This window comes from Pleurodeles waltl, chromosome 11, assembly GCF_031143425.1.
Source record: "Pleurodeles waltl isolate 20211129_DDA chromosome 11, aPleWal1.hap1.20221129, whole genome shotgun sequence".
Classification (NCBI taxonomy): Eukaryota; Metazoa; Chordata; class Amphibia; order Caudata; family Salamandridae; genus Pleurodeles; species Pleurodeles waltl.
This window is the reverse complement of record NC_090450.1, coordinates 876,712,517-876,733,237: the sequence shown is the minus strand read 5'-3', so window position 1 is coordinate 876,733,237 and position 20,721 is coordinate 876,712,517. Positions and strand designations below refer to the sequence as shown.

The 20,721-nt window shown below is 42.7% G+C and overlaps 2 protein-coding genes across 2 annotated transcripts in view; one reads left to right on the top strand and one right to left on the bottom strand.

Annotated features, from left to right (window-relative positions):
• Window positions 1–1,461, bottom strand: part of MMAB (metabolism of cobalamin associated B) — an 88,861-nt gene extending 87,400 nt beyond the window's left edge. Inside the window, exon 1 of the mRNA XM_069214736.1 lies at window positions 1,220–1,461. Coding sequence (XP_069070837.1) covers window positions 1,220–1,398 — 179 coding nt within the window. The 5' untranslated portion in view covers window positions 1,399–1,461. The remainder of the gene's footprint in view (window positions 1–1,219) is intronic.
• Window positions 1,462–2,320: 859 nt separating this feature from the next.
• The window catches only part of MVK (mevalonate kinase), a 165,883-nt gene continuing 147,482 nt past the window's right edge, over window positions 2,321–20,721 (top strand). Inside the window, exons 1-2 of the mRNA XM_069214735.1 lie at window positions 2,321–2,458; window positions 20,606–20,686. Of these exons, the coding sequence (XP_069070836.1) occupies window positions 20,609–20,686 (78 nt within the window). The 5' untranslated portion in view covers window positions 2,321–2,458; window positions 20,606–20,608. The remainder of the gene's footprint in view (window positions 2,459–20,605; window positions 20,687–20,721) is intronic.

Sequence of the window (20,721 nt, the reverse complement as noted above, 5' to 3'; positions counted from 1 at the left end):
AATTCAGAGATGTGCAAATAACCACTGCTCCTCAACACCTTATCTTGTGCCCTTTTTGGAAATGCAAAGGTTTTCTTGATAGCTATTTTTTACTCCTTATATTTCAGTAAATGAATTACTGTATACCCGGTATAGAATGAAAACGCACTGCAGGGTGCAGCTCATTTATTGGCTCTGGGTTCCTCGGGTTCTTGATGAACCTACAAACCCTATATATCCCCGCAACCAGAGGAGTCCAGCAGACGTAACGGTATATTGCTTTCGATAATCTGACATTGCAGGGAAAAGTTACAGACTAAAAAGTAGAGAAAAATTGATGTTTTTTTCACCTCAATTTCAATATTTTTCTTTTTCAGCTGTTATTTTCTGTAGGAAACCCTTGTAGGATCTACACAAATGACCCCTTGCTGAATTCAGAATTTTGTCTACTTTTCAGAAATGTTTAGGTTTCTGGGATCCAGCATTGGTTTCATGACCATTCCGGTGACTGACTTGAAGGAGGCTGAAAGCACAAAAAATTGCACAAATGGGGTATGCCCCAGTAAAATGCCAAAATTGTGTTGAAAAATTGGGTTTTCGGATTCAAGTTTGCATGTTCCTGAAAGCTGGGAAGCTGCTGAGTTTAGCACCGCAAACCCTTTGTTGATGCCATTTTCAGGGGAAAAACCACAAGCCTTCTTCTGCAGCCCCTTTTTCCAATTTTTTTGAAAAAAAAGAAATTTTCACTGTATTTTGGCCAATTTCTTGGCCTCCTTCAGGGGGAACCCACAAAGTCTGGGTACCTTTAGAATCCCTAGGAATTTGGAAAAAAAGGACGCAAATTTGGCTTGGTTAGCTTATGTGGACCAAAAAGTTATGAGGGCCTAAGCGCGAACTGCCCCAAATAGGCAAAAAAAGGCCTGGCACAGGAGGGGGAAAAGGCCTGGCAGCGAAGTGGCTAAGGAAAAACGTACAGAAGTAGATAATGTCCTTCACTTCTCTAAAAGCTATGGTTATTTAGGAACAAATGGTGAGAACGCGACACTAAAGAAGGGTCTGGGGGTTAAATGTTATTTGTCTCGGGAGAGGTGTGTGTGATTATCATGAAAAGGTATACTGGCAGTCACTCCCCAGTCTTAATAACGTTGAGTTGTGCTGGCTTAGAGTAATGGTGGTGCAGGCTTGGTGGCATACAACATCTACTTAATGCTATCAGCTGTGCAAACAGAGAAGCACTCACCGCAGGTCCTCGTGCCCTGTGCAGCGCGCTCGGCACCCTATAGCAGTACGAGCGATAACAGCGCAAATGCGTAGCCCTCCTCTGACTTTTATCCCTGATAAAGCCATCTTCACGACTATCAATTCAGCAGCAAACTCCACCGAGGCAACTGATCGTCCAGCAGCAGTTTCGTATTTCATAAGAACAAAGGCACTAAACGGTGGAATACATAGACTCGCTGGGAAAAAAACCTAGACCGCTCATCTCATTTGAAAAATTCGATTCTCGGCAAGGGCATAAGTGGAGTACTTAATAAAGAGATGGTCTTAGAGTGGTGGATTGGAGGGGGGGGTATTTCCCCAATTGAAATTCAGTGGGTTCATCTGCTACTTTAATACATAGTATTCCTTCGAATCGGGTGTGATTTAATTTTATGTACGCCCAATATGGCCGCTGACCTTTAAAGCGAGAACCGTTCACTCGGTATAGCGTTTTAGGCTCCTCTTTGAAGTACACAAAATAAATAATCGCCATATTCGAGTAGCATTTTCCCGGTAGTCAGCAACACAATTCGAAATATGAGAATACAATTAAGGAGTTATTTTAAGATCACCTTAATAAATAAATGACACATTCTGTACCAAATTGATAATAGTAATAATCAAATAATACACGAATAAATAATATTGTAAGTCATGGTTTACGAGACGCAGTTGGTTTGTTACGTAAACATTTGCTGCCTTTATTGCGTCCAAGAACGTCACTTTGTAATGAAAACGCCCAACGTTGTAGAGCATCGTAGACTTTAGCTAGCGTCCTACCATGAGGGAACAAGTCACTTCCAGGTATTACAGAAAATAGAAATATATATATATTTTTTTTTTCTCATGTCTTACGATCGCGCGAGCTCCGCGCCAGCAGTTAGGCACTAGTTGGATTGGTCGACTCCTTGTCGCGTGGCCCATGATGTACCGGATTGGATTATCCGTAAACCTGGAGCTAAGAAGCGGTGGTTCGCCATTGGCTCTCCTTTTCCTGACTCTCAATGTGCCGTTCAAGGAGCTATTGACCTATGAGTGTTGTGAGCACCGATATTTGGTAGCGGATTGGTTGAATTCTGGGGCCCCTCATTCGTTGCATTTGCTCATCTGACGTTTGTAAACAGTGCATGCTGACCGCTTTCAGCGAATTTAACTCTGCTTAGTCCATGCGAGGAGCTTAGAGTGTCCTGCCTGTGCGCTGAGGCTCATTTGTAGAAGGGTAAGTGTACGTGATCATTACAGGACTAGGGTGGTCACGTCTATTGGAAACCTCCCTGTCTTGTATCCTGATCCGTCATGTTTTATTCTATATTGTTTAAACAACATTTTAACTGATTTGTATGTCTGTTGTTCATTTATGTCGATGTATTTGTCTAATCGACCCTTTTGTCAGTGACTGCTGCATTCTGTTCACGATCTTCAATCGGTATCAACTGCAGAGCATGACCACGGGTGATTTTGAAAATTAGCAAGGGGTTAATTGCATGCAAAAAGGTAAAACACGTATTGAAGATGTCCCAATGTGGTCTGACTCTACCTTTTAGCCATTAATACCCAATGAGGAGTTAAAGGACGCTGATATTAAAACACTAATACGTAGAGAAAATGAAATGGGGACTTTAGGACTCTTTGGATACTATATAGATTTCTTGGGTAGAAGTGTTTTTTAGGAAATTTATGCATCTCTCAATGTTTGGGAGATAATGGAGTAGATAGATCAGGGGAGTTAGAAATTGTCTCGAGACCAGGGATTTAAATACCAGCCATGCTTCTTGAGCAAAATATTTTTAAAAAGTGCCCTGAAGTGTTTAGTAATAGAATTGGTGAGGTTGAAGGGTCCGAACATTAAATAATTTAAAAAAAAGTATACATATTCCTGTGAAATTTAAAGTGTGGGATGTGTCCTTGTCTGCTAGAAATGTTTTGAAGAAACCATCTAGAGGAATTTTGTTAAGATATATATTATAGTAAAAAAAAAATATATATGGCCAGGTTCGAAAAACATATCTTGGTTCATGGGTATCTGCTACAAAAAATTCAGAAGTTTTTAACTTCAACTGGTTTTACTATTTTTTTTATTTTTTTATATATATATATTTTTAGCACCATTGATTTGAATGTCGTATGCTATCGGGGGATCTTGAATAGGAATCACAATTCTATTCTTGACCAGGTGCTAGCCAGACTCATGGAGCAAGATATAAATGACCATGTCACACGAAAAGTGTAACACCATTGACTATTTAGGACACAGAATGGTAACAGAAAGTTTCAATTCTATTAAGGACCCGGAGGCAAGGATGGAGCTTGTCTTTCTTCTTTTTAATAAACAGCAGCCATTGCTTTAACATTTAACAGACTTCATTTCCCATCAACCTAGGGTAAAAAGTTACAGTTCAACAAATTAACATTCAATCAGATGCAACCAGGGCCCCTCCATAGTCCTGCGACGCAGTTGCTGCCTTCTTACTTCTGTTTTGACCCTTTGGATCCTAAGAGCAAATTAAACAAAAGTGTATGAAACCTGACATCGGAAGATCTGAATATTACCAATCATTTAGTTTGTCGTGAAATATGGAAAGATACCTCTTCCAGGGTAAATACTCTACATATTATGTCCATTGCTCTAAAGTCCGTGACGCGCCTGCAAGAAATGAGGCGAAAGAGGGTGACTAATTTGGCCGACCAGGAATAAATTGAGGACCTTATTAACATCATACAGAACCAATGTTCTAGAGGGAGGGAAAGGTGAATGCTTCTCCAGAGTTTGCACACCAATGGATTATTGCCTACTGGATGATCTCCCACCTATGGATGGCTGGCCTATATCACCGATCTGAAGGTATTGATTGTTCTATAGGCCAGGCCCTCCAAAGCCAAAGACTAGGAAATTCAGGATGTGGACAATCTCTGCACCCATGGGATCCAGGCGTCTTGTATGACACCAGCCCATCCATCTAGTCCACGCCAATCGATAACGTTTGACCTTGCAGTCTGCCGATGCCTTGGAGAGGAAGCCTGTCTTGAAAGGCCTTGAATTTTCTAGCGTTCTCTGTAATCCTCCATGCCATAAAAGACAGAGACCCTTCCAGCACTAGAGGGTGGGGATTCTTGGAGTTGATCTGAAAGAAGGGGTAGAGGGATTGGAGAATCCCAAGAAAGTTCCAGAAGAACTGGATACCAAGCTTGAGAAGTCCATGCCGAGGTCACCAAGAGTACGTCCACCCCTTGACGCCTGACCTGGGCTGAGAGACGCATGATCATCGCAAACGGAGGAAAGGCATATCCCTGTTGCCAGTTTTGAAGAAATGCGCCCATGGCCGTTTCCTCTGGGTCTGTGCACCAGCTGAAATATCTCAGGTGCTGGTGGTCCAGACGGGACGCAAAGAGGTCCACTGTGAGCGTGCCCCACTGTTAGCGTAGACTTGGAAAACTGACGGATGTAGACGCCAGAGGCTCAATCTCAGAGATGACATGAGTGCCAATAGGCTCTCAGGTTGAATGCCCCGGTGTTTTGCTTTTCACTAATGACCGAGCTGAAATACTCATGCACTGACAAAAAAAATCTCTGGAATCCACTTCTTAGTCTGAAGAAGGCATTTATTATTTCACTACGCAAGTATCCTAAAAGGAGATTAGAAGTTTGAAAGCACACGTTTAAAAATAGTAACCACAATGAAATGAAAACATACATGAATGATTCTCCACTGTAATATACACAGCAAATATATGTATCTATATTATTATAATGCAAAGCAAATAATGAATTAAAAATGAATCACCATAGACAGAATGCACAGTTTACAATTTGGAAAATTACGAGCAGCCTTTAACATGGCAGTGTCTAATGCTACGATAAAGTCAATAGGCCGAATGAAGCTAAGGCTAAACTGAATACAAAATGGAGTCTGTAACTGGTGAACACTGGACAGCTAGGCCAGGTGCAAAGTGGTGCAACACGAAGTCAGTGGTCGAAACACACATTTCACTACATTCCGTCCTTTGACCAATGACCTGTGTAAACTGCAGATGATTTAAAATCAACTTCTCTCTTCTTCTTCTTCTTCTTATTTTTTTTAAACATTACAAGCAAATCAGATATGCATTATACACAACAACATAATAAAATGATAAAATCAAACACTATAAAGCAATGGAAGTGATGTAACATATTGATTTTATAAACAGTTAAGCCAAGCACACCTGTAATAAAAAGACTGAAGCTTATATATTCTGATTGGGATAATAACTGATTGAATAGTGTCTCTGGGATAACAAGTTGGTATAGAATTAGATGGAAACATCATGAGTCCTAATCATGTAAAGGTACACGGCCCACCTGTAATGTTTGCTGGTATATAAGTAAAAGTGAGGTTTCCATACGAGAATAGTCAGCCAACTGGCAACCTAAACATGCTTAATGAGACTGGTAGCAGTCATCAGGTGATAACAAGCCATGTGTTAGTTCCAGTGGTAATGCAGTCAAACAGGTTGACAGAACATCCATGGTACTCTGCATTGTTCCCATGCAGAACTTTGATCTGTGAAGCACAATTAGCTCTAAACGGATCCTTAGGTTTTGTACTTTAAAAGCAGCAGCAGGAGCGTTGATCAACCATTGTGCAATCAGGTTCAAGTTGAGGGTGCCTCCCGCTTCCAACCCCAAATGCAAATGCATGAAGGGAGACCACACAGCACACTCATGGTCAGTGGCAAGTCGTAGTATGATCTGTAAAAGAAACAAGTATGGTTTTTCTTGCAAATATCATTTGTCATCTAAAATGTGCTCCCATTTTTCCTTTCTTTGTTTTATAATCAGCAGGACATTATTGGGGCTCTTGGCTATAATTTCTGCAGGTTCTGGAGGGCCATATGTGGATTCTATCCACACCTTAGCATCAGGGTTTTTGTCAGTAGAACCAAAACTTCCCTTTCATTGCACTGTCAGAAGGGCTGGGCCAGTCCCCTTTCCCACCAATCCTCCATACACTGAACGTATGACAAGTTGGGCAATTCTGTCTCCAATCCGTATGAATAAATCAGCTTCTCCACTATTTAACAGAATAGCTTTGATTTCTATCTGTCCTGATAACTGTCCTCTCCCCAGTTGACCTTTGACTGTTTGTGGCACAGATCTCATGTGTGTGTTGACAAATAGGACACTGCAAAATCACAATTTTTATCAACTCTAGGGGAATGTGCATCCCTCTAATCTCTGCCCAACTGTAAGTGGCTTTTTCTCCCAGGAGTCCACATTTCTGGTGCACCCATTTAGCCATCCTCACCAAGACAGATTTCTGGGTTGCCACTCCTGCCTCTGAAATTTTGGCTTTGTTGTCTGCAAGGGAACTGAACCAGTGTTCTAGTGAGTCAGTGGGATAATGAGCATCCATGTGATGTACGGTGACTTGACTATGTTCTAATATTTCCCAAATTTCCTGCCACAACTCTTTGCCCCACACCTCCTTTGAGTGAATGAACCAGTTATATGCATGCCACGTGGGAAGCCAAGTGGTTAACCCATTGGCAGTGGACCAAGAATCGGTGTAAATATGACATGTCCCAAGCAGCTCTTGCTTTAGAGCCCGAGACACAGGGTACAACTCTGCATATTGGCTACTTTTCCCCTCTCCTGTGGTGGTCAACAACTGTTTAATAACTGGATTTGTATGACACTGCTTTCCAGTGTCTTTTGGTACCCACATATTTGCATGAACCATTAGTGAACCAAACATGCTTTCTATCATCAGGGAACAAGGATTCAAATGGCGCTCCCCATCTCACTGGTGACTGTTTTACCTGTGGTACCTCCTGCACCCTCTACTCATCTTGTACAGGGGCTTGTGACACCTGTTCATGTAGGGCTGCAGTGCCTGCCGGTCCTACTCGAGCCCTGTCTTGTATGTACCATTTCCAGCGTATGATAGTAGCCTCTTGTACATGTCCTATACAGTGAGATTTAGGTGAACACATCACCCACTGCATGACTGATATTTCAGGTCTCAGAAGTACATTATGACCTTATGTTATTTGCTCAGTATCCACTAGAGCCCAATAACGGGCCAAAAGCTGTTTTTCACAAGGAGTATAGCGCTCCCCATTGTCAGTTAGTTTTCTAGAACAAAACCCCAGGGGCACCCTCATCCTCCCTTGTTTTTGCCACATACTCCAATGTGTATATTCCTGCACTGGCCACAAGTCGAAAGCCTGTTAAATGATTTCATTTGCCAAATCAAAAGCATACTGCTGCTCTTCACCCCATTCAAACTCATGTTTTTTTCTTGTCACTTTGTACCAAATGGTTAAGATTTTACTCAGATGAGGGTTATGCTGTTTCCAAAAATCAAACAATCCCATGAAACTCTTGCTTAGTGCAAGGAGCAGCAAACTCCCAAATCTTTTGTGTTACCTGTAACAAAAGCTCTCTATGTTCTGGATTCCTAGAAACTGCACATTTTGCGATAGTCCCTGTGTCTTGTCTGAAATAATTGTACACATCGTGCTCTGCAGAAGCTCTGTCAATATATAATTAACATCCTTAACTTCTTGCTGGGTGTAATATTTTAAAGAATGCATTTCAACTCGTGCCACAAGCTGTGGGATACTCTGTATTTTTCATCCAAATATTGGCTGTGCATGAACTACGTTCTGCTCGTGCAGCTCACACTGGCCCCCACCTTTTTTAACCTCCTCATTACTGGAATGTGAAAAATCAGATTCCCCTGTGACAGCTTGTAATAACTTATTATTTTTTTGTCTTAAGTTGTTCCTTCAATTTCTGATTAGCATATACTAACTGTTCACATCTCTCATGCATTTTTCTGTAAGCAGAAAAAAGTATCCAAACCCTCCTGTCAAGAACAAAAGGGAAATCATTCAGTTCCAAAAGCCCCTTTTCTAAAGATGTAAAAACATTCAATAATTTTGTTTTATCCAAGCACCCATCCCAAACTTTAGAAAGTCCTTATGAACAAGAAAACACATTTGCCGAGACATCATGAGGCATTTTTATTTCACATGCATTTTCAAACATGGCTTGCGGTGCTTCCTTTAACTCTCTGAATAAAAACATATTTACACTTTTAAATCATGCACTCTCAACCTCCAACCTCCCTTTTAGACTATCTGATGTACGCCAAAATGTTTTGCTTTTCACTAATGACCAAGCTGAAATACCTATGCACTGACAAAAAATCTCTGGAATGCACTTCTGAGTCCAAAGATGATATTTATCATTTCACTACACAAGGGTCCTAAAAGGAGATTAGCATGTTGAAAGCGCACGTTTAAAAATAGTCACAACAATGAAATGAAAACATACATGAATGATTCTCCACTGCAATATACACAGCAAATATATGTATCTATGTTATAATGCAAACCAAATAATGAATAAAAAATGCATCACCCTAGGGCATGTCAGGTGCTTTGTCTTTCTCCTGCCAGCAAGCCAATGACTCCATTTGACTGCGAGAAAGAGAGAAGTCTACCCTCACATGAAAAGAAAAAAAAAAAAAATATATATATATATATCGGGCATCTGACGTCTGAATCCTGATTGAGGTCTCTGGATCTTCTACTGTCGAACTGGTTCTCTTTTATATCTTTAAAAAACGAAGAAGGAGCTTTCTGGAAAACCCCTCAAGTTGCTCAAGAAGTATTCAAACATGCTGACTAGTTTAGGTATGCTTTGAAAATAAGACGTGGGGATTTGGCCACAATCCCAAGATGTCAACTCAAATTAAGGCCGTTCCCTGCCGTCTGAGTACACTCTTATCAACCAAAGCCCTTAGTGGAAATTAATACGCAAACAAGACAGAATGCACAGTTTACAATGTGGAAGATTACGGGCAGCCCTTAACATGGCAGTGCCTAATGCTTACGAGCAAGTCAGCCGAATGAAGCTAAGGCTAAACTGAATACAAAATGGAGTCTGTAACTGGTGAACACAGGACAGCTAGGCTAGGTGCAAAGTGGTGGAATACGAAGTCAGTGGTCAAAACACACATTTCACTACACCCGGGAAAAGTTGCAGGCTAGATGTGCCAGGCTCTTGGAACGAGTTCCTCCGATTTATGTAAGGGACTTCTACCACATTGACCATTTTGAGGAGGATATAACACTGCGCTCACTACCTGGTCCAGCATCAGACTGCGAAGGAACCTGCAAAGAGTTCGAGACAATTGATATGCATACATTTTTCTTGTGCGGACCATTTTCTGCAGGTAGTGAAATCTCCATAGCTCACTCCCCATCCCTTTGCTATTGGTGTCTGACTCTATGACCAGGTCAGGTAGGGAGCTGAAGATTGCTCTGCCAATCCAGACCTCCATATGAGCCAGCTACCACTGGATCTCCTCTCTGGAGTCCTCGGACAACGGAACCTCTTGAGAGTATTTCAGTACTTTCCTGAGGTGAGAGGCCTTTAATCATTGGAGGGACCGATAATGAAGGGGGCCCTGGAAAATTGCCTGGATCATGGATGACAGGAGTCCCACTACTCTCGCTATTTGGCATAGGGAGGTGAAGAGCCGGATTGCCAGATGATGTGCTTGATCTTGGACATCTTCCAGGAAGGAAGGCTGAGGGTTGCCCAAACTGAGCCCTCTCTGAAACCTAAGAACAGTAGTGACTGAGAAGGGGAGGGAGCTGTTGGTTTATTATGAATCTGAGGAACTCCAGGAGCGAGACTGTCATTTGTAGATGTCTCAAGAGACTTTGAAGACACGAGTCCATTAGGAGGATGTCTTCCAGGTAGATAATGAGGTGGACACCTCAAACTCTGAGGAACTCTGCCACTGGACACATCACCTTGGTGAAGCACTAAGGTGCGGAGGACAGACCGAAAGGGAGGGAGGCAACCTCGAAGGTCTCTCCCCATCACTGAAACAGGAGTAAGCGGTAGTGGGGAGGGAACACCGGGACTTTGAGGTAGGCATTCTTGAGTTCCAGGCGCATCATCAAATTGATGGGAAGGAGAAGATCCCGGAGCAGATGGCTGCCCTCCATCTTGAAATGTAAGTAAGCCAACCATTTGTTGGATTCCTTCAGGCTGATTACCAGTTGCTGGCCCCGTTCCTCTTTTCTACAGTGAAGAGATTCCTAAAAAATCCCCCGGGATGGAGGGCATGTCCTCACTATTGCTCCTTTTGAGTAAAAAGTCCAATACCTGTGCATCCACCTGATCATCATGAGTTGGAGAAAAGACCTGAAGAATCGGGGTTCTTTCTTGGTAAGGGGAGCCGTATATGAAACTCTCTCACAGTTTGAAGGACCCAGCCATCCCCAGGTAGAAATTCCTAAGTCTGCCCCCCAGGTACTGCTGAAGGAAGGATTAAACTCTCACCTAAATTGTTTTCTTGGGTGAAATCACTGCACCGTCCTCCTCTCGTACAGCGGTGGCGGGGGTACCCCTGTGTGGGGTGAAAGTTTCTGAACTTGGAGGCGCCCTGTACCACCCACTATTGTTGTCTTGGTCTCTGGTGGAGGCTGGGTGATGAGCACGGCCAGCCGAACGCGCTTCCTCAGCCAGCCCCAGTGAAAACCTGAGGCATAAAGATGCTTTTATGGAACCCTGCGCCTTATCCAGGAAGTTGAAGGTCTAGCTAAATTTACCCAGTTCTCGTACGAATGGGTCCCGAACTAGCCCCCTCCCCCCCCCCCCAACTCTTGAGCACTGGGGCCCACAATTTTTGTAAATTGGTGTGGATCTCCTTACTGAGTCGTGTTTGTCATTTATTAACTGTGTGTATTTGCAGATGTCTATCACTCCTCTCTGATGAGCTTATGCTGCTCAACCACACTACCCACTTAAAAGAGCATCTTGGGATTGCCAGAGAAAGCCTCTGTCCACTGGTAAGGGAACTCCTGAACTCTTTGGACGATATATTTCTTTTTGATGTATCGTATAAAGAGTTTGGTTCCTACAGATTGGCCTATTATATTGCCTATTATAACACACCCCGATCAATCATGTTTACTTTTATATGGTTTAAACAATGCTTTAACTGGTGTGTATGTTTATTATTTGTGTATGTTGAGGATGTATTTGCCTTGTGGACTCTTCACTCAGTCACTGCAGTCTGGTTCTAGATCCTCAGCAGGTGACAGTTGGCGATTGTGTTCACAGGAAGGATGATGCCTGGTGTGCTGTCATTACCTCTATATATCACTGAAGAAAATGCAACTCTGTGTATCTTGAGCGTCTGCTGTTTTCACTGTGTGACCGGAGGTTAGCCACCACATTCCCAGGACAGACTTCAGAAAGACTTCCCTAGTAAGAGCTATTCATTTCACCCTTTTGTAGCTGCAATTATGGATCCTATTAGCATATTGTGCTATAAATGAAGTATTTTGGATTGGTTTTTATTGTTTTCTAATGCCAACATACGGGCCTTTGTCACATTATTAACCGCTATAAAATATTTCAGGTTGATTCTCATTATGGTAGCATTCATGTAGCACTTGTTACACCTGATGAGGCACTGAAGCATATTGGAGAATGGACACCTTGCTACAATGTAAGTGCTGGTTGGAAGAATATAGAATTGTAGTACGGATTATGTGGGAAGTGGCTTGTGGAACAGGTCTTTGTTTTGTGCTTGGTTACGGGAGTTGTGGTGCTATCTTGAAATCAGTTGACACAATTAAGTTGTGAAGTGAGAAGGGATGAGCAATTGTGATGAATGCTTTATACTGAATCATTGTAGAGTCGGGTTGTGTGTTTTTTGTCGCAAATGTTGGCATTGAATGTGTGTTTTGGAACATTACGACAGTAAGCCAGCCATGGTTTGACCGCAAATCAGGTTGAAAATGATGTTATAGTTCCCTGTTTATTTAGAGTTTTTATATATGTATGGAACTATTATTATGGAAAGGGAATAGAAGGAAGACGTAGATGCAAGGTTGAAAGTATGGCCAAAATCAGTTATAATAGGTGCTCGATGCTGGGGGATTAGTGCTGTCTGATGACAAAGTATTGAAGGAACAAGTAGAGTTCATCTCCAGAGTAGGTGAGGTCTGGTGCTTGGGAGATACCGAAGGGGGACTGTTTCTCTTCTCGGATGTGAACTAATGTAGTCCTGTTAACCACTAGTTGTAAACATGAATCTTGGAGTGTGCTGGATGGCAACATTACTATTGTTTTTCCAACTATATCTTACTAAACCAAATCATGCTTCAAGAGTAACATTTAATTTTATCGTATGTGAAGAAAGTAGTTAACCTTGGCTGTGGCTTAAATGATTTGTTTTACTTTTTTGTTTAGAATCTGAGGTCAATACTAGGGACTGAAGTTTCCGTTTTGTAATGAGCAGGCTTTATTTTATGTGAAACAGTGAAATTTATCTGTGCAACAACAAGGTTTATACAAACACAGCAGATTCCAAAATTCACTTGTTAGGTGCTAAGACACTAATCATGTCTAGCTAACAAGCTAGAGCTTCTGGCTAAGGCTAACAGAGATGGCTTCTGCATGATATTCACAAAAATGTGAGCATTTGTTTTATTTCACAGTTATTTCGAGTTAGTGATGGGAAGTCCATACAGATGTGTATATCTTGTGGTCTCAGAGACTCCATCTTTGGTTCCACACTCCAGGGGGATCAAGCTTGATAATGAAGGATAGCAGGCCAAAGTTCGATCCACTGGGACAAATTGTTTGAGCCTGCAAGACAAAGTGGAGACATTATGCATAGAACGGCATGACCAGGGTTTATTAAATCAAAAAAAGATGGCACAGAGAGGGACTGTTTTCAGATGGCAGATCACCACTCTCCTCTTCTATAATTGTATATTTTTGTGTTGGCTCTCCTCTGGCGAGGGTACAGAGACTTTCAAGACATTGTGTCTACATTTCTCATTGAGCTAGGGTGTTCTGTGTGTCAAGCTGGGCTCCCTCCTCAGTTTCAAGGAGCCCATCACTAAGAACATGAATATGGCTTAGTATGGGCTCTCTCTATTTAAAAAAAAAAAAAAAAAAAAAAAAAAAGATATTCTCTGCCAGAAACCATCTTTGAAGCTCCGGTTAGTTTAGTTTCAGTTTTGAGTCTGGGTGATGATAATGGCCTGTTCTGTGGCTTCCCAGACCTCACCCCCTCACCCCTCCCTTAATGGTAACCAACACGCCTCATTAAGGGCCTGCAAAAATATGGCCACATCATCCTCATCTTAATGGTACCCCACTGGCTCCCCTTGCCAAACCCCAACACCTCCAAGGACAGTTGCATTATCTACAATGCCATCCCAATCTGCACCACTTTCTATCTGACTGAGAAGCGCAGCATCTCCAGTGGCTCTTGGCATACATGCAGCCAGGACACCACCGGACTTGAGACTAAGCAAAAGTGAGTAAAAGCTAAAAATAAAATAGGGAAAGGGCCCTCTCCATTTACGCACCCGACATTTCAGAATATATCAGGATTACATCTACTGTTCTTCAGTTTAGTAAAGAATAGAATACCCTATTCTTTGAGAAACACATTACATCACAACTCAACTCTGAACCCAGGATCCCTTGTCTGTATGTACTGTCTGTATCTCTGCTTTCGACCCTGCACAATACTTGTTGCCTTTTGTCTAGTTTCTCACAGTTCTAATTCCACTTACACATACAGTTTGTCAGCAGCAGAAGGGTAGGCTGGGAGAGCTTCAGCAGTTCTTCAGGTTTGTTTCTAGCCAAGAGTAATTGGGCATCACTCTGCTTAACATTCTGGAAGCATTACAGCAAGGTTAGTGGAGGCCTGTATAATGTCAATGTAAATAATTTTTGAGCTGGAGTGGAGTTCCACCTTATGAGAACAGCACTTGGTTTTGAGAAGCAGTCCCTTGCTATTTAGTGGCATTACAAATCTCCTCAGAGGGATTTCTGGGGATGTGAGCACTTGTTTTTTTTCCAAGAATGCATTATGGAGACCAGTACTTAACTTCTGGAGCATATTTGCAATATCCATACACCTGGCCTGGAGGCAAATCTTGTGTTATCCTCTTGTGCAGATGCTGGAGATGAAAGGACAATGGAGGTAGAAGTCAGAAATGGGGACACAATAACTGTCACATTTTCATACAGTTGTATGTTCTGGATTAACTGTCGGTAACCTTAATGTCCAGAGCCCAGAATGTGATCAGGCGCTATCTCCTATGCTCGCTTATTCTAACGATTGGGATCACTATTGCAGGAACCATTATCACTATGTTCACATACATTGACAATCATTACAAAATAATTATAACTACAAAGGCGTCCCATTCATCCCAGGGCATTGAACTTAATTTAGAAAGGGAGGCCGGTGAGCATAACATCTTGTTATGCTCTTTGTACTATAATGCTGCAAGCCAGGACCTGGGCAAAAAGGGTTGGAGGGAGGGTACCCCTCCTCAAGACTACACTGTTGGAAGACCAGTAGAGGGGTTCAAAAACTCTAGGAACAGAAAATGTGTCCTTGAGGAGCTTCAGATCTACTGTTTCAGAGATTATTTTCAATCAGGGTCCCCCATAGGCTCTGCTAAAAATGAAAAATAAAGAGGAACCTCAATACAGAGGAAAGAAATGACAGGGATTGAATAGCTGCACAGATGGTAAGATAGTTTCCTCCCTACATTATTCCTATGTTAAAAGCATATTGTGAAAAAGCATATTTTCAAATGGATCTAAGCGTTATAGAAATACAATTTAAAAAATAGTCTTATTCCATGTCCAGAAAATCTAAATGAATAAATTGTATTTTAGTATATAGTTCTTGTGCCCTTTTCCCTGTCCAGGTCTTACCATAGGATATTTCCTCACAAAAGTCCAACAGGGAAAAACGTTGGTGGGGAAAAAAATAACACCAGTAGATATTTACAATAACATTAATATCACCAATTAAACTGCACTGAGCAGTATATTGTCAATAATTGGCTTTCCAACCTTTTTGGCTGGCACCAAAGGTAAATCCCATTGCCAGTTTTCAGTCTATCTCTGTCACCTGCTATCAATCATGTTCCCCATGTTCTGCCCAGCTATGCTCCCTATCTCATTTCTAGGAGACTGCCTGAAATGGTCAATCCCACCAACCCCATTAGCTTTCAGAGAATTGCTACTACCCAGCCCACAATATGGTTTGCAGCAAATGTTTTTAGTTATTTGTGTAGCCACAAAATTGTGATGCAAGGTTTTTTCACGAAAAATTAATGATCAAAACCATAGGGTAAACAAATTAAATATGAAAAACCAGCAGTTGTCAATGTACATGGAGGAACAAATATAATTGTACATTTATATATGAAAGAACTTAACACTGTTTGAAATATCACAAATAAAACACATGAACAATACCCAGAACTTCCGCCATCCCATTGATGCTAACACATCAAAACACCAGCTTTTTTCTTTCTTTATACCTTCTCCTCTGTCAGCAGTGAACACATGATTGGATCACTGTAATGTGAGTGGGTTCTACGGCAGAGGCGCCATTCAATAAGTTTGGGTATATTTTATCATCCATTTATCCAATCAGCAGATGCCCCATGAGAGCCACTGACATTTACATCTCTGATTCACCCTTCTCTTTGAAAGACAACCACCAAACAAATAGGAACAACATCCACCCACATCAGCCCCGCTAAAAATGACTAAAAACATGCCTAGTTGTGAAACATTCCACCTTAATTAGGTGACCCTTCAGAAAGACTTTAGATGCATACTCTTGTGTGAAGAGAAAATTATTGCCAAAGGGAACAACATTAAGCATTGCAGCAAAATGGACTCTATTCTATAGTCTCATTAACCACATTGACTCCTGTCCTACAGCTAGCAGGGGTCGTTCCTACCTGAGTGAACTCCGATACAAAAATAACAAAACAAAGGTGTCCCCACAGAATTCCTCCTGCGTCTTGCCCCTTCTTTAAAATCTGATCCACCAGATGAGTGTGACTGCAGAGTAACTATCACTGTTCAACCACTGTCTTTGTCAGGACTAGGTCCTTTCTTAAGCATCTGGTAGAAACTGGGGACACTTTGTGATCATGTTTAGATTAACCTGAGCCTGAACTACGATCTACTGATGGAACTGCAAAGTTTTCACACGTGTTTCTGTTGGGAACCCCAGTACGCTCAAATTGGCACTTAAAAAAATCTGGGTATTAGTTAATTGGGAAGAAACCCCCCCTCAAACGCCCCAACACTTGTCACTGTGAATCCTTAAAGTCACTTAATTAAACTGGGTTTAATCCCATAATAGCTATGGCACAGAAGAGAGAAGCTTAACTTGGAGGCAGTGTGTGAAGCATTTAAGCAGTACCAAAACAGTAATAAAGTCATAACGCAACACATGAAAAATCCAACGTAATTTAGAAAAATAGAGTGAATTGTAGTAAATGAAATTACATCAAAAAGAAAAAGACAAAAACCCAATAATGGAAACCGTAGCTGGGAAACTTTAAAGTTTAAACGTGAGAATAGCTCTAAAAAGCATTGCACGCTAACCACGGTCATCTGGTTGCGCATGACTGGAACCTAGCCCAAGCTAAAGCCGACCGCAGTGGAGAACAGGTCGGACTGGGAAACCACGCTGGAGTTGTCAAAAACTTAATGTTTGGACTTGGTCTCTGAAGTGGGAGTCAAAAACCCTCACCAGGGCAAGGTAGCAGGCTGTGGCTGAAGATTTCTCCACAAGTTCAGGTAGCTGCTCTGCGAGTTCCTTGTGAAGCCATTGATTTTTTTTAATTTTTTTTATGGGGAAGCTCCAAGCGGGTCCAGGGCATGTCCAGTTGGAACCGGTCAACTGAGAAGTTGCAGGAAAGGCTTCTTGTTGCTTGTTGTGTCCCTGTTGCTTTAACAGGTGGTCACCCATTACCCTTGGAGTCCACTTCTTTGTCCTGAGTACAAGAAGAAGAGCAGGTCCATCTCTTCTAGTCACTTTCAGGTTACAGGCAGCAGTTACAGTCCTCTTATTTTCTTCCACAGGTCAGGAAGCTCAATATCCTTGGTATGCAGTAGGTCACCGCTGGTGCTACTTTTATGCCTGGCACCAGCCTGTGGTTAGGGGCTGGTTACTCCTGGCCCCTCCCTAACCAACAGGGTAAACATTCCCAGGGAAGCCATACTCACCTTTTCAGTGCTTCTGCAAACAGTTCAACAGTGCCTAAATTCAAGATGGTGAAAACTTTCTCCCCTTTTGCAGCGCCTGTTTGCCTACTCCAAAGGTGTGGGCAGGGAAATGAGCAATCCCTCCTCTGTTCGTCACTCTAAACTAGTTCTGGGGCCAACTCCCCTATCACTGTAATTGGAACCTGCCTGGCTGGCGAGACTAAAGAGAGCCCTGCCCTGGTGTCGGCTAACATTTGTATCTGAAAGTGGAGGCCTCTTTGAAGTTAATGAAGTTTCTCGGTATAGCGCAGATGGTCATCCTGCCAGAGGAAAAGGAAACTTCCCCACACCCAAGGCCTTTGACGCGGCTTTGAGAGCGAGTTCACATCTCATCAAGGGAGATATTCGGCTGTCAGGTGACAGTTGAGTTCATGCAAATTATCACCTAGACCAGGCTTTAGGCAGGGAAAGGGTAACTTTCTAAAAACACATTTTCCAAAATATTATTGATCCAACTTCACCAGTGTATTGGGCTTGTAATAAACATTTTAAAAAGTCCAAGAAGGAAATCGGAGCTGTTTCCTAGCCTGAGTTAACATTACATTTAATATTGGTTCCCATTACTTTCTTATGAGCCAACCCAGCTACGGTGAGAATAGCTTTACTTTTATACGTCCTAATTTTAAATACCAGACAGCCCTGCCACTTGGGCAGCAAGGTCTACTTAAGGGTGACTTGGTAATATTTAAAAGTAAGCTTAAGGCCTGTCAAAAGGAGGTTATTTGACAGGTCAGTTTTCCAGTTTAAAACTGCACAACCAGGACACAGAAGATAGACCTGCAGTCATATTTACAGCGTCGCCGTACTGGATGGCACAATGGGTGCTGCAGTCACTTGTTACATTTAACTTGCGGGCATTGGTTACACTTTGTATCATATACTAAGGATATATATTTTTTTATATATATATATATATATACACACACAAAGTTCTACAGCCAGCAAAAACAGTCCAGGAAGGAATCTGAGGGTACATCATGCAGAAGATGGTCATTTTCAACAGCTATCTAAATGTAGTTTGTCCAGGGGTTCCACCCTGGTGTCAAACTTCAACCCACTCTCTACCAGATTCCTCTTGAAATCCCCACTTCTGCCATAAAGGAGTGTGTTTTAGCCCAAGATCTCTCTGAACCCCCTAGGCACACCTTCAACTTCGCCAGTTCTTGTGCAAACCCCGCTGTGCTGCCAATGAGGGCCTCCAACCTATTTTTCACATCATCTACCCTTGCAGCAATGCTGTCTTTTTCCATCTTGTTCTGCTATGCAGCACACTGATATACTTGAACAGTGTTCTCTTACACTTGGTTCGGAGCACATTTACTTAATCTACTGTGTCTTCAGGTGTTTGAAATATATTGGTGTTGTATGATGCTGCACCCCACATTGTAAAAGTCTCCTCATAGGTGCTCTTTATGTTCCTTTCCCCCCACCACTCTGTAGTAATAGTTAGTTCATAGTGTCTTTTGTCGCAGTTCAATGAACCTTTAGTTAAAAGAAACCCTTTCCAGTCTGTCACCCTCCAACCTTATTGAAGCCTTTACAGCTTTATCTAATTCATAGGGTTTGGCATCCAAAGAAGTAAGCACTCCTGCACTTTAATACCTGGGCACCTTAAGGCAGGGGAAGCCATTTCGTTCTAGCATCTCTGTGATCCATGTCCTGAGCCTGATTGTCGTTCCTTCTGCTCCTGAGCTATTCTTTCACCCCACGATCTGATGCTACTTTCCACACTTTTCTCTGGTGTCTGCATACTTCAGTGTCCATGGCAGTCCTCAAGCAGGAAACGGTACCTAAGATTTGATGCTGCTGTCTCTGGTGAAACTCTGTCATCCGTATTCTAGAGGGAGAGCTTTGGACCTCCGTATTATGTGGCATTAGAGGTAATGGAAGGATTTTAAAACATTAAGGGAAGCAGCATACTATGGGGGTCATTCTGACCCTGGCGGCCGGGGCCCGCAGGGTCACCGACCACGGGAGCACCGCCAACAGGCTGGCGGTGCTCCCGAGGGCATTCTGACCGCGGCGGTTCAGCCGCGGTCAGAAAGGGTAAACCGGCGGTCTCCCGCCGGTTTACCGCTGCCCCATTGAATCCTCCATGGCGGCGGAGCGCGCTCCGCCGCCATGGGGATTCAGACACCCCCTACCGCCATCCTGTTCATGGCGGGAAACCCGCCATGAACAGGATGGCGATAGGGGGTGCCGCGGGGCCCCTGGGGGCCCCTGCAGTGCCCATGCCAATGGCATGGGCACTGCAGGGGCCCCCGTAAGAGGGCCCCGCAAAGTATTTCAGTGTCTGCTTTGCAGACACTGAAATACGCGACGGGTGCAACTGCACCCGTCGCACCCCTGCAACTACGCCGGCTCAATTCTTAGCCGGCGTCCTCGTTGCAGGGGCATTTCTGCTGGGCCGGCGGGCGCTCTTTCGGAGAGCGCCCGCCGGCCCAGCGGAAATGTTTAAATGGCCGCCGCGGTCTTTTGACCGCGGTGCGGTCATTTCACGGCGGTACCTTGGCGGACGGCCTCCGCCATCCGCCAAGGTTAAAATCACCCCCTATGTGTCTTTTTATTATTTTGGAACTAATAAGCACACTGCGGACCAGTGAGTTGGCATGAAAAGCGCTCATGAGATCCAAAGAAGAACACTTCCATTTTGGTTGCAGCAGGCTATGTACCTGGAAATCATTTTAAATGCTAAGTGGATTATCTAGGAGTAGGCAAGGAGCTCCACAATTACCTTTACTTGACAACTGCCTCTCCTATTTCCCAAAAATAAGAACATTAGCTAAGTCATTGTTGTGTTTTAAATGACAGCTCTCATGCAAAAGCCACCAGTGTTTTGTCACCTCGTGGGGTGCATGCTTGGGGTTGTGTGTTTGTGCACCTTTATCTGTGCAGTGCATTTTATGAAGGTTTCAGGATTCTTGACATTCCTACTCAACCTTCTAAAAAGATATAGATTCAGAAATACATTTAACATTTTCCTATTTTCCTTTGTAGTCCAGCCTAAAGAATAAAGACACAATATATATTCTGTCTTTATCTCAGCGGTTTGCTTTGTAGAGAATATTTTGTAACAAAATGCTGTTTTAAAGCAAAATACAATCTCCGGATTCTCAACATGACATTCTATGAAATGCTTTTATGGTAAGTAATATCTGATCTGCAGAGGCAAATGTACATTGTGAAATTAAATGCAGTGCAGAAACTGTGCATTCTAGTAACTTCTGTTTTCCCTTTCAGAAAATGATGGTCAAGGAATTTGCAGTGTCTGCACCGGGGAAAGTAATATTGCATGGGGAACACGCCGTTGTTCATGGCAAGGTGCGGTTCTTACATTTTTCACATTTCTTTTAAAG